The sequence below is a fragment of the Diospyros lotus genome, chromosome 3 (genome assembly GCF_014633365.1).
Source record: "Diospyros lotus cultivar Yz01 chromosome 3, ASM1463336v1, whole genome shotgun sequence".
Taxonomy (NCBI): Eukaryota; Viridiplantae; Streptophyta; class Magnoliopsida; order Ericales; family Ebenaceae; genus Diospyros; species Diospyros lotus.
This window is the reverse complement of record NC_068340.1, coordinates 4460740-4474175: the sequence shown is the minus strand read 5'-3', so window position 1 is coordinate 4474175 and position 13436 is coordinate 4460740. Positions and strand designations below refer to the sequence as shown.

Here is a 13436-nt window from a genome sequence, read left to right as displayed (position 1 = left end):
AAAACAATTAAATATCACCATAGAATAAAAAATTATTACCATAGGATTTCTAAATGTAACAAATTTTTGATGATAAAAAGCCCTAATAAAAAGGGTTGCCTATCTATTCCCAAAAAATCTATAAAAGGACTTTCTTATTTTTCTTTTATTTTTGTATTTTTTATTCGAATTAGGTCTCCCGTTTTCCTCCCATATGTTACTCCACCCTCTCCCCTGCATATGTATTTTTACATCATAAAGGTTCAACAGATTACTTAGCCCCATTCATATTTGGTGTAAGAGTCGTCATATTTAGTGCAAGAGTTGAATGCCACCCAACAACTTTTGAAAAAGAGAAAGACTTTTGTTATAGACATTTAGATGAGGGAATTCGAAAGATGAACTAGCTCCAATATCAATCTTAGTGGGTTAGACTTCTTTTCTTCGAATGATTTCAAAATCAATGGTGACTCAAAACAAATGACACCACTAGTTTTCCAACTAAGATAAAAATATTATGAAAATTTGCATCCCGTTTAGGGGGTGATTATTTTCGGTAATATTTCAAGATATTAGGCCAAACTTGGTTGTTCATCTTCAAATGTATTGCCTCGTCATCATAGGAAACTTTTATACTTAAAATTAGAATACAAATTGACTTAATTAGGACAAGTTATAGAAATAAATTACTTTTATAAAATTTCTCCCTATATATAAATATTATTATGATAAATTATTTTACATTAAAATGTTATATAAATCATCATTGATTGAAAGAACATCAATTTTCCCATATTATCGAACATGAATTTAAGTCCACCTTCCATTTCATTATAAAAAAAAAAGAAAAGAAGCAATAGTCTCATACCTTAAAATTGTATGGATGGTATGTAAAACTAATAATTCCATTCAATTTTGGTGACATCATTGGAAAAATGGCATCTGGATTAAACACATTTTTTGACTTAGTGCACTAACTTTTGTGTCCCAAAAAACACTAAAGAAGAAATAAAGATAAAATAAATCTCCGATAAGATGGAATTGGATCCTGTCGTTTTGGTCCGATTCAATTCGCTAGGTAACAAATTTAATTTTTTATCTTTAAATTAAAAGTTTTGTACTCTTAATTATAATTAATCGCTAACCTAATTAGTGTTAGATATTGTTATATTGTGCATGGTTATATTATATTTTTTGTATTATATTATGAAAATAATATTAATATACATAATTGATAATTTAGTGTGATATTAAACTTATTAACCTTCAAAGTAAGTAGTAAGTGTTTAGGATTTTTAATTTACTTAACGGGTAATAAAAAGTGTTTGTTTAATCTTCTATTATTATAATTATATTGTAGCTATGGAAATTAGATATTAAATAAGCATTTTAAACAAATATTTTAAATTAAGCCTCCTTTTGTAAGTCCCTGCCCAACTTTAGAACTATTGGATTAGTAATTTGAAACAGCTTGAGGGATTAGCTTTTGATTTTTGAAGCTTTAAAGTTGACGGAAAAAGTTTAAGTTTAATAAGTAAAAAGACCAATATTCTATTACATAAATCTAAAAATTGCAACTCATGTCCCTTTGTCTTCCTTGCTAAGGAAAATGCTAGAAAGCTAGACGGACTTACCGACAGGTTTACTGAAAAGGGGCAAAAAGTCGATTTTGCCCCCACGCCCTGTTTTCTCCCTTCCCCTCCCATAGATTCCCCTTCTGCTCTAGTGCGTCTCCTCTACCATGACCGCCGCCGTGCCTCACCTCCGTCGCCTCTCTACCATGGTCGCCTCGCCTTGCCGACAGTTGATGCAGTGACTGTGGGCGAGGATGAGGCGAGGCGAGACGACCATGGCAGAGAGGTGACGGAGATGAGGTGATGTGAGGCGACGACACGAGGTGTGGCGGCGAGGTGGTGGCCATGGCAAGGGAGATGCATCAAAGAGGGGGGCAATGGCCCGCTTTACAAATTTGCAAAGTGGGTGGGGCAAAATCATCTTTTTTGCCCTCTTCTGTGAGCCGCTCGGTAGGCCCGTCGGACCCTGCAGAACGATTCCCTTGCTAATAGTCGGAAGCCATCACTATTACCGTTATTGTTGTCGTTTGTTGTTGTCAACATCTTATGCAAAAGAAGTAGTAATAATAGCAGTTGTATTCTCTAAGTTCCACATCACATGAATTCGATGATTTGGAACCCATCATTGCAACGAGGTGTTTTGCCTTGGTGGAACCCATCAACTACAAATTTTGCCAGAGACTAGAATGCTTTCTTAGTTGTTGGAAAAGCCCATTCTCAAGGGGTATTGTTAAGTTGTATGAGATTGATCCCAATTATTGTTGAGCCTTGATTTTTTATTTTTTCAGTTATTTATATATACACACACATGTATATAGTTTCTTTGTATATACATATATATTATATATAGTTTATATGAATTTTATACAAATATATGAATCAGAAACTATATAAGTATATTATTTAAAAAATAAAAATTTATTAATTAAAATCATAATATATGTTATATTTTGTAAAAAAGTATAATTAATTATGTTTTTTTTCTGTAAGTAAAAATATATTACCAAAAATAAAAACCATCGCAAAGGGGCTACACAGCAAGGGCATACCTTGTGCAACGAAAAGAACACATAGGCACCAACACACAAAACACAAAAATATAGCAAATAAAGAAACTCACAATACTAAAGGAGAAAGTACATGACACATAATGCCTATATCACTCAAGCCGGATGAGGTGTAATTTTAAGGTTCTTCTTGGCCCAAGCAATAGCATTCTATTTCTTTCTCTCATTCTTCAGTTGGGACTTGGACTTGATTGGAATAAACTCAATACTTGAACTATCTGAGTGGTCCGAAATTGAAACTGAACCCACAACCCCCACACTTTTTCTTTTCCCCCAATTCTTCACATCCATCACAGCTATCACAAGAATTCCTTCCTCTAATAGAATAGCCAACTCCTCACGCGAAGGGATGTCCCTACTTTACTCCATGAGAGTACAAAATCTATTAGCAATCGACATCTTTTTATCCCTTACTTGAATAGGAAAATCCTTAGAAGTTGAACTAGCTATCACAACCAGAGATGTAGGAGGAGGATGAGGCTTCCCTCTGGTCTCCTCATAGAGTTTCTTATCTTGTCGGACACCACTTACTCCTTTTTTCCCCTTAGGCCTCCACTGAGTTGTGCATGTCTTCGAGGCAACACCATTCACGTTCACATCCTTGTCATGACTAGTAGACTTGGGGCAATTCTAAATACTATGGCCAAAGACATTATAATGAGAACAAACCGAGGGCATCCACTTCTATAGGCATACAATTAAGCTTAAGTTCTCCTGTGAGCTCATTAATCCCTTGATCCAATAAAACTTGTTTTAGAAAAGAAGAAGAAACATATATCTTTCACACAAACTCGAGCATATCCCAACCTAGATCTATCTTCCGTCATAGGATCTACATGAAGAGACTTCCCCAAATCATTGACAACATCAGTAATCCTCATACCAACTCTCAAGAGGAACTTTAAAAATCTTTGCCCACATTGGAATATATGTGTGAGTATCTTGTGACAACATTAGGCCCGATTTCCAACACTTCAACAATATAGGTTGATGGGTAAAATGCTATGGACTCATATAAAAAACTCCCAAGATATATTCTTGCCTATCAAAACGAAAGAAATAAAAACCCTCATTGTGAGAGATTATCTCATGTTTTTTTTATTATTATAATTATTTTTAAATGAACTTATTTATACAAGTGAAAACGACACTTCTTAATTTTTTGGATATTTTTTTATTATTTCTAACAACTTTAATTTTCTATTTTTTGAAATATATATTTACATAATTGACAATTTAAAATACATTTTATTTAGATACTTTCATTAACTTAATTATAAATTACTTAAGTCACTTTACGACTTCTAAAGACTTTTTTTTGGTTAACGCATTATCACGGGCGCTCCTATTGTTCGAGCCCACGATTTTAGCAAGAGAGGTGAATCGAGAATCTAGTAGGCAGGTTTTGACTTTTAGCACAATCACAAACGTGATGGTAGCAAACATTTTTTATTTTTTAGGGTCGTTCATTATCTGCTGAACTATCTCTTGCCCAAGACTCGAACATGGAACCTGAAGATCCAAAGAGTAACACCTCAACACATTCTTCCTTTGCCAGTTAATTTATGCCTAAGGGGCTTCTAAAGACTTCTTTTGTCAAGTCAATGCATGGAGACTAGCACGAATCTGGAACATTTTTTTTTTTGTTCACGCCACTTGCCATTGGTTTTTAAGGCGTCAAAGAGATTCCCGACAAATGATCTATCTCTTTTGTACAAGGCATGCATTGAAATTTTATATTGTGTTAGATCCATACAATGTGTGGAATCACCAAAGTGGCATTGGAGCCGCGCCCGCCATGTGATGTGCTAACAGTAGTGTAGTGTTGTTGGCAAAGCCTGGGAAAAAGGCCAATTACACCCAACCTTGCTTAGGTTTCTCCAAACAAATACAACTCAAAGTTGCTCACATTTCTTACAAAAAGGATCGGCCGGTGATTTGTCACTAAGTCCTCTGTTTATTAATTTTTTACGGGTAACAACTGGGGCCGGCCTAAGGGTCACTTGGACCCCGGCAGTAATAAGTTTGGGCCCTCTAAAAAATAATAAAAATTATTTAATATTTAACGAGTATAATTTTTTCGGGTCCCAACTTTTTTGAGGCTCTAGGCATAGATTTTAGTTGCCTATGTCTTGAATCAGCCCACAACTCACAATCCAAATATTATCAATGTGATGAATGAAGTCATTAGGTACTTAATAATAATTTTCTAATTATGCATACACTATGTAACAACAAAGTAAAAACCTATGATTTTAAGGTACGTGAGTAGATTAAAGTTGGTATTAGTAGCGTCTAATTAAGTCAACTTTATCGATTTAATAAAATATAAGAGTAGATAGAAAATATTAATAATTAATTATCTTATAATAAAATATTAATGACCTACCCAGTCTCTTGTACACATAAGATGAGAGGTTCCGTTTGTATACTTTTATTTTTTAAATATTATTTTAACATTTAAATTTGATATTTATAATAATATTATATCAAGAAACTCTAAATTTTAATTTTAAAAAATATTTATAACTTGAGATTTAGTCTTTGATCAATCATAGAACACTTTCAAGAAAAAAGATACAACTTTGTCCCGATCAACGATATTTTAATGTTTGCTAATTTGCCTCCGACGATTCTAAATTTAGGTGAAAGAAGACTCTTTAAAACACTAAATAAACTTAAGAAATTCTAAATTTAGATTTTTAGAAGTATTTGAAACTTGAGTTTTAACTTTTGATTTATCGTAAAATATTTTAAAGAAGAAAGAGACAGATTTGTTATAATCAACGATATCTAATATCAAAGTTGGTTAATTTCTTTTCGACCATTTCAAATCTAGGTGAAAGAGCACCCTTTGAGATGTTTAAAAAAAAAAAAAAAAAATTCAAGCATACCCCCATAGACATGACGAAGTAGTAAAAGGCAAGAAAGATAATAGGAGGATTAGAGATTCGAATCATTGTAGTGTCTTGAAAGACAAAATTATTGTTGAAAAATAGCAATAAGACTAGAAGGCTAGTCGTCCACATAGAGGTACAGTCATGGTACCCCTATCGCCTTTTTGGGGTATCGTTTCCAAGACGTAAAGGTGGAGTCCTTGGGAAGAGTAGTCGCCTCTCAAAAGTTCATTCCGAATGTGTATAAAACTATGACCTTCCCTCTAGATTTATCGAGAAAAAAAATCAAGGAGGAAGACTGCTCTTTCCAGAATTATTTGAGCGAAATATAGATACTGGGTCATAAAAAAAAAAAAAAAAAACTCAAGCAACTCTAAATTCTTATTTTGGAAAGTAATTGAAAGTTGAGTTTTATCCTTTGATCCACCATAAAATGCAAGAAAGATATAATTTTGTTACAATCAATAATATCTTAGCTAATTTATTTTTGATCATTCTAAATATTAATAGAAAATGACACTTTAAGATATTAAATGAACTCAAACACTTCAAGATATTGATGAGACACCATCATCAGCCAGATAATATGATCAGTACGTACGAGGGTGTCTTTGGTCAAAGTTGTCATTTTGCTTTTCCAAGTAAATTTGCCCAAAAACACTGTGAAACAAGACAAAGGACTTGGAGAAGGAAAATAACTATAATATATATATATATATATGATATTTTTTATATTATTATTATATTAAACTAAGACAAAAATATCTTGAACCTAAAAATTGGCTATATTATAAGAAATATGGAATTTTCATGAAATATTTTGTTATGAAAATTAAAAAGATTTTGGGTGGCACGTAAAAGGCAAAGGCTAAGGCAAAGACCCCTCAACAAAAAACGGTGGTCAAAACTAATCCACGTGGCAGGCTGAAAAATTTTCACCACGTGGCAATCGGAAACTACCGGTGCCATCGCGGTTGCACCGACCTGAATTCCGTCACTTCACGAGAGTTCTCTCTCTCTATCTCGGTAGGTTTATTCTTGTTCTTATGTACGAACTCTTTATTCTCTATAAATGTATTATACATATACATACACACACAAGAACATTTTGCTGATTTTCAGAGCTCGCTGCCAACGAAGAGAGAGAGAGAGAGTTTATGTTTTTTCTCTCTGGAGAGAATGGGAGCTTGCGTGTCGACGCCGGAAAATTGCGTGCAGGTTCGCCGATCGGGTTGGAAGAGGAAGCGAAGGAAGCAGATCAAGCCGAAGGTTCCGACTCGGTTCTCTCATCGATCATTTGACGCAGTCGATAAGCCCGTCGCGCCGGATCGTCGCTCCTTCAACAACCCCACCCTTCCGGTCCCGGTTCTCTCTCTCTCTCTCCTCTTAATTATGCATTGATGATTGATTTTGATTTAGGCATTTACCAAATTAATTTTGTTTGCGTTATTCCGAAGCTGTTAATTCTATTGAGGAGAGATCGTCCACTCTTGGGTAGGGCGCAGGCGGGGCAGGGTTTTGGTAGAATACTTGAATAGTGAACATATATATATACCTTAAAATCTGGTCTGTTTATGCAACATGACAAGTGCGAGACTTGGGAATGAAGGCCTATTTATTTCATCAATCTTGAAGAATTTCTAGGAATTGCCTTACAATTTCACTGATGAATGGGTGTGTAGCTGATCTGGATTCTCTGCTTCTGGGAGACAAGCAGATCAGGGGTGTGATCTAAATGTTAAGATATCGACGAGTGATCAAGTTGTCGACATGAAAAGCTTAATCTGTAATGGTCTGTTAGTAGGAGGTTATAATAGCCTTTTTTATGACCAGGGTTCAAACCTCTTTTGGTCGAGCTCACGCATAGATTTTAATGTGTAATTTATGAGCTATTGCACGTATGTGTGAGTTTACCTAATGGAGTGCCTGTCGATTCTCACTGCTACAAAAAAAAAAAAAAAAAAAAAAAAAAAAGCTTAATCATTCAAAAAGGTTGTAGGAGTAAGGATTGAAGGTGGGTTATAGAATCTGTGGGTGGAGACTGGTCAAGGGATATAAGAAAAGCCTGCCTGATGCTTTGATTTTACCTTCATTTGGTGCTTAAGCCTAGATTAACTTGGATGGCAATTTCAATCGATTACTCAAAATTCTCCTTGTACCCATGAAGGACTGCTTTAACTACAAATTTAAGCAAATTGTTGTAGTTTGAAATCTTGTTTAGATTGTGGACACATGTTGGGATATTCCTTTTCAAATGTAGAATTATTCTTTGCCAAATCTCTGTTTTTCATGTTCTTAATTCAACATACAAAAAATTGTTAGCGGCAGAACATCGGAAGTTTTGTTTTGATAGGCTTATTGTTTTACTTTGTGGTTGGACATTGTTTCGTCTGAAACTAGGTGCAATTGGAAATATTGCTAGTTAACTTCTTATGAATTCATTTGTAATGCAAAAAATAAAAGGACAAAAAGGAATTCATTTGATATCTGCTGTAGTGTGCATACCTTCTAATTGCAATGTAATGGCACTTGCAGGAAGTACAGAGGAAGCATGGTTTGATTCTGCTGCCATACTTGATTCAGACTGTGATGAGGATTTCCAAAGTGTGCAGGATGGTATGATATCTGGAAATATTATTCTTTAATGAGATACTCCATTTCCTATTATGCCTTTGATTATGAAGTAATGATTCTGGCTAATAATATGTGCAATTTCTATCTACAGATATGCAATCTCTAAATGGCTTTGAAGGTGCATTCATATCAAGTGTTGCTTCTCATGGAGAAGGTAATCATGGAGAATGTTCTGCTGATGCATTGCCCACTAATAAACTAAAGAGAGAGGGAGAGGCATCTACAGGGAATTCTGCATGCAACTCTGTTAGTGAGGTTGCTAAGAATTCAACTCGTGCTGATGATGCTGATTCCAGATTAAAATCAGTAGCATCTATGAATGAAGGCAGGGAACCAACTTACTGGGATGAGGTGTCTTCTGTGGATGAAGGTGCTGGCAGGGAGCAAGGACTGTTGAATAATTGTGGAATTCTTCCCAACAACTGTCTACCATGCCTTGCTTCTACTGTTCCTACAGTTGACAAAAGAAGATCACTGAGTTCTAGTCCACTAAGTGCACGGAAAAAGGCTTCCTTTAAACTTTCCTTTAAATGGAGAGAAGGAAATTCTAATGGTGCTATACGTGAGTATTATTAGTGCTTCTTTGTTATGGTTTTAATGACACAGATAGCAACATGCAAACATATACATGTGGACATAGTTATTTTTCTTTCATCTCATAATTATTATTGCTCCCATTCTCATTCCAAATATCCTGATTAAATCATTGAATTGTTTATAGATATACATTTCTTGATTTTCCATTTCAGTGGATATTCTTCTGGCAAAGCTGAACTTGAATGACAGTAGTTCTTTCTCTTTTTGCTTACTTTTTGTAAAATCTTTTTCCAATTGGTGGGTGTCTTCCACAATGTTGGCTCTATCTTTTTAGTGAACCCATAGAGCCTGCTGTACATAAATGCATGTACACAAAGCCATCCAAGTTCAGTCATATTGAGAAAGCAGAGAACAAAATTTGTAGGTGACCGTGGTCAAAGGTTATGAACTGCCTGTGGCTTTGAGTCTTAAGTTGGCCAACACATGCACATGAAATTTAATTAACATACATATCTTCTTCTCCTTTCTTTCTAGTTTCTTCGAAGATGCTTCTGCAAAGACCAATAGCAGGCTCTCAATTGCTGTTTTGCCCGGCAGAAAAGAAGATGCTTGATTCTTGGTCGCATATTGATCCCAGTACCTTCAAAGTTAGGGCAAAGAACTATTTGAGGTACGAAAACTAGCTCGTTTATTCTGTGTGCATTACTATGTACATTCATGCACATCTACTTTCACATTATACCTATCTGTATAAAAGACACATAAATAACTATGTTTATGTTCATAAATGAATATTATTTGAGAATGTGAAGATCTATAGTTTATATTTGGTATTGCCAATTTTCTGTCATATCTGAACTCTTTTTGCATTTCATACATAAGCGTGCTTATTTTTTGTTTTTTTATTGCAGAGATAAGAAGAAGGATTTTGCACCTAATCATGCTGCATATTATCCTTTTGGAGTTGATGTATTCTTGTCTCCACGGAAAATTGACCATATTGCTCGTTTGTGGAACTCCCTCTAATTAATTCCTCCGAGAAACTTCCATCTATCCTTGTTGTAAATGCTCAGGTAGCTTCTTTGTTGCATGCACAATCTATACTTTTATGATGCATTAATCAATTTTAAGCAGTGCTGGTAGGTATCAGAATGGCAAACCTCTTGCTTATTTCATTTTAACTAGGCTTGGTGTTTTATTCCTCCACATACAATTGGAAGAAATATGTGTATATATTTTGATTTTTTTTTACTTTTAAAAATGAATTTCTTCAAGGGATTTAAGCTTGTATATGGAGTTAATCTACAATCTTTCACAATATACTAAGAGATTGCAACCAAAAAGGCATAAAGAAGTGTACAAACTGTAACATAGTGCTCTATTAGTTGTGTAGGTTTGACCTGATGTTTTTGGTCACCCTCATATCCAATTTATACCTCTTATTTGAGCATTGTTGCTGACTTTTATTGATCAAACCATCTCCAGCTGACTTTTTCTATATTTCTTTTATAGGAATACTGCCTTCCAAATTACTATCTCTAGTTTTAAGTCTCTCCAGTATATTACCTTATGCATCAGGCTCTAGTCTCTATTTCTAACTTCAGGGTTTGAGCCTTGGAGATCTTCTAATATAGCAGTTTAGAGTTCAAACACTTCCTTTCCTTGTTCCTAGAATTTTCTTCTAGTATTCTTGCTAATGATATTTCATCTCTGTGCGCTGATTTGTTTTTTTATTTGGTCTCAGGTTCCGCTTTATCCTGCTTCTCTTTTCCAGAGTGAAGCTGATGGGGAAGGCATGAACATTGTTTTGTACTTTAAGCTGTCTGATAGTTACTCTAACGGAACTTCCATCCCATTTTAAAGAAAATTTCAGAGTAAGTTGGAACATTATACTTGCATCTCAATTTTTTTGCCTTCTCCACTTGTTACAGACTTGTATTTAGCACTTATGCTGTTAACATTTTCATCTTGGAATGATGCCAGGAACAAAAGCTTTGCAACATTATTGTTGTAAATGGAATTGTCTCCTTCTTCACTTGTAATTGGACCGTCGTTGTTCTAAAAATCTTATTATTGTTCAGATGCTTTTTGTAAATGGAATATCATCATTGTAAAATCTTTTTATTCTTCAGAACATTTTGCAAAAATAATATCATTGTAAAATCTTTTGATTCTTCAGAACATTTTGTAAATGGAATATCATCATCATAAAATCTTTTGATTCTTCAGAACATTTGTAAATGTTATTTTCATGTTACTTTTGTAGCACGATTGTAAGTTATGGATTACTGAATGTCTTTAAGGATGGTTTTCTGACATTAGACATGATTCTTTCTGTCTTTTCTTTTGGATGCTAGAGCTCACTTTATATATTCTGTTCTTAGCATGTATTAAAATCTAATGAGTGTTCTCTTTTCTCTTCTTCTTGGACAGAGACTAGTTGATGATGAAGTAGAAAAGGTCAAAAGTTTTCCCATAGATACAATCATACCCTTCAGGGAAAGGTTGAAGATCTTGGGTCGTTTAGTAAATGTCGATGAACTCCATTTAGGTGCTGCAGAGAGGAAGCTTATTCATGCTTACAATGAGAAGCCCGTTCTAACACGTCCTCAACACCAATTCTTCCTGGTAAGTTCAGGAAAAATTTCCCATGAAAAATATAGTTCTTCATTTTGGTTTTGTATGAACTTCTATTTTACTTCTTGTGGTTCTCGTTGACATTATTGTTGACATTATTTCTTGTTTCATGTCTCTCTTTTTCTCTCTCTCTCTCTCACACACACACACACACTTAATAATTACATGTGGTGTGCACTGACAATTAAAGACAACATTATGTTTGAATTGGCAGATTTTAGGTGATAGACTAGATAAATTTATGGATAAATTTCATGCAGCACTCCAGTGTTTTCACAAATGTCACTGACCTTCTTGCCATTAGCTAACCATGCAAATTGACCATTTTGCCCCTCTTTTAAAACCATCCCCTCAGTTTCTCTGTCCTCTCCCTTTCTCTTTTCTCTCTCCTACCTCCCTCTCTCCTCTCCACGCTTTTTGCCAATCATCCTTTCCATCTCTGGTGGAGAAGGGGTGGCCAAAAAAAAAATTAATTAGTCTCTTTCTGATGCTAACTTCTAAATTAATATATTATTTTTAATGTGTGTAAAATTGTAGGAAACGGTAATTTGTCCATGTGATTTAGGTGCTCAATCGGAGTTTAGTGTGTCTTGGTTTGAATCCTTATTGAAGTTTTGCTTATTTTTATTTTAGTTTCTTACACCTGCTAGTGTTGGACCTTTGTTTATTTTTATTTTAATGTCTTATGTTGCCCCTAAATTATTTGTAAACAATTTAGATTATTCATTTAACTATTTTATAATAAATATATTATTATATTGTCGATACCAATCCAAATCACATGCTTATTTATCAAGTATTGTCATATATCAAATAATTCCAGTATTCTAGTTTCACGAATTTCATCATGTGAATAAGTTGAGTGATTTAAGCCTCTATGGTTTTAAGGCTCTTTACTTTGCAGGGTTAAAGAGAATGATTTAATCTATTAAGAGTGATTGAGTTAGTTTTTCATTATAATTTTCTATTTTACTTTTTTTTCCCATTATCTTATTATATTTCAAGCTTCAATCTTGAAGATTTATGTTTATGAAGTAAAATTTTATCCTTTAGTTTTGAGACAAATTTATAGATATTTATTTATAGAGAAATATTATAGATATTTTTTGTTTTGTAAATTTTTTTCCTTTGTATTTTGCCCCCACTAAAGTAATTTCTGGGTCCACCATTGGCGGTAATTAACCTCAAGGGAGATCAGTGACATTTATAAAAACATAAGGTTGGGTGGTGTTAGCCCAACCTCAGCGGTGCTGTGTGAAATTTATCCTAAATATATTAAAGATTTTCCATTGGGATTTTGTTACAAAATTGTGATGAGTAGTTGTGGAAAAGGAGAAAGGGAAGCGGTATTCCCATGTATTTTATTGATATGAATGAAAAATATTTATACAAGAGTTTCCTAAGAATTCTCCTAGATTTTAGAGATTACATTACTATTTTATAGGATTATATTACAACAGAGAAAAATACAAATAAACCTAATCAAGAAAGGAATAAGATAAAGTGCAAGATAGATAAAATACAAGATAAATAAGGAGAATATATTTTATCACTCCCCCTCAAGCTAGGGAATGGATATCAACCATCCCTAGCTTGCACACCAAGTCTTCAAACCGTTTAGGAGGCAGCCCTTTGGTCAAACAATCAACCAGCTATTATTCCGAAGACACATACGGAATGCAAATCAATCCGGCTTCTAATTTTCCCTTAATAAAATGTTTATCTATCTCCACATGTTTGGTGTGATCATGCTGCACAGGATTATGTGTTATACTTATAGCTGACTTATTATTACAACACATTTGATTGGCTCATGGTTGTGTCACGAGAAGAACCTTCCGAGCCCAAATTTAAATTTTCTGCTTTGTTATTATTGTTGCTAGTTACTACTTGTTGCTGTAATTCCTTATGTGGAATAGCTTTTACTTTCTGTTATGCATTCTAGAGTCGATTCTGCCATGTGCAGAAAGGGGCAGAGAATCTCAAGTTTGTTAGGAGAATATGCGCCACTTGGCTGGGAATCTTCCCCAGGCGCTAGAATATATTTGCCCACCCTCAACGAGAGGAAGGCATGAATGGAAAATCAGAATTCTTAGGGCCTGTTCTCTTTC

General features: G+C 34.3%; 3 protein-coding genes across 5 annotated transcripts in view; 1 reads left to right on the top strand and 2 right to left on the bottom strand.

Annotated features, from left to right (window-relative positions):
* LOC127797557 (transcription factor BHLH089-like) overlaps window positions 1-13436 on the bottom strand; it is a 38464-nt gene that overhangs the window by 11562 nt on the left and 13466 nt on the right. The gene's annotated exons all lie outside the window — the stretch shown is intronic.
* Window positions 1-13436, bottom strand: part of LOC127797556 (serine/threonine-protein phosphatase PP2A-2 catalytic subunit-like) — a 45334-nt gene that overhangs the window by 29773 nt on the left and 2125 nt on the right. The window lies entirely within an intron of this gene.
* Window positions 6548-13436, top strand: part of LOC127797555 (uncharacterized) — a 55233-nt gene continuing 48344 nt past the window's right edge. The window contains exons 1-2 of one of the 3 annotated variants that reach the window (XM_052330553.1): window positions 7974-8133; window positions 8243-8713. In XM_052330553.1, the coding sequence (XP_052186513.1) occupies window positions 8040-8133; window positions 8243-8713 (565 nt within the window). In that variant the 5' untranslated portion in view covers window positions 7974-8039. Of the gene's footprint in view, window positions 6672-7973; window positions 8134-8242; window positions 8714-13436 lie in introns of those variants that run through there. The other 2 variants (XM_052330552.1, XM_052330554.1) reach the window with 2 other exon arrangements.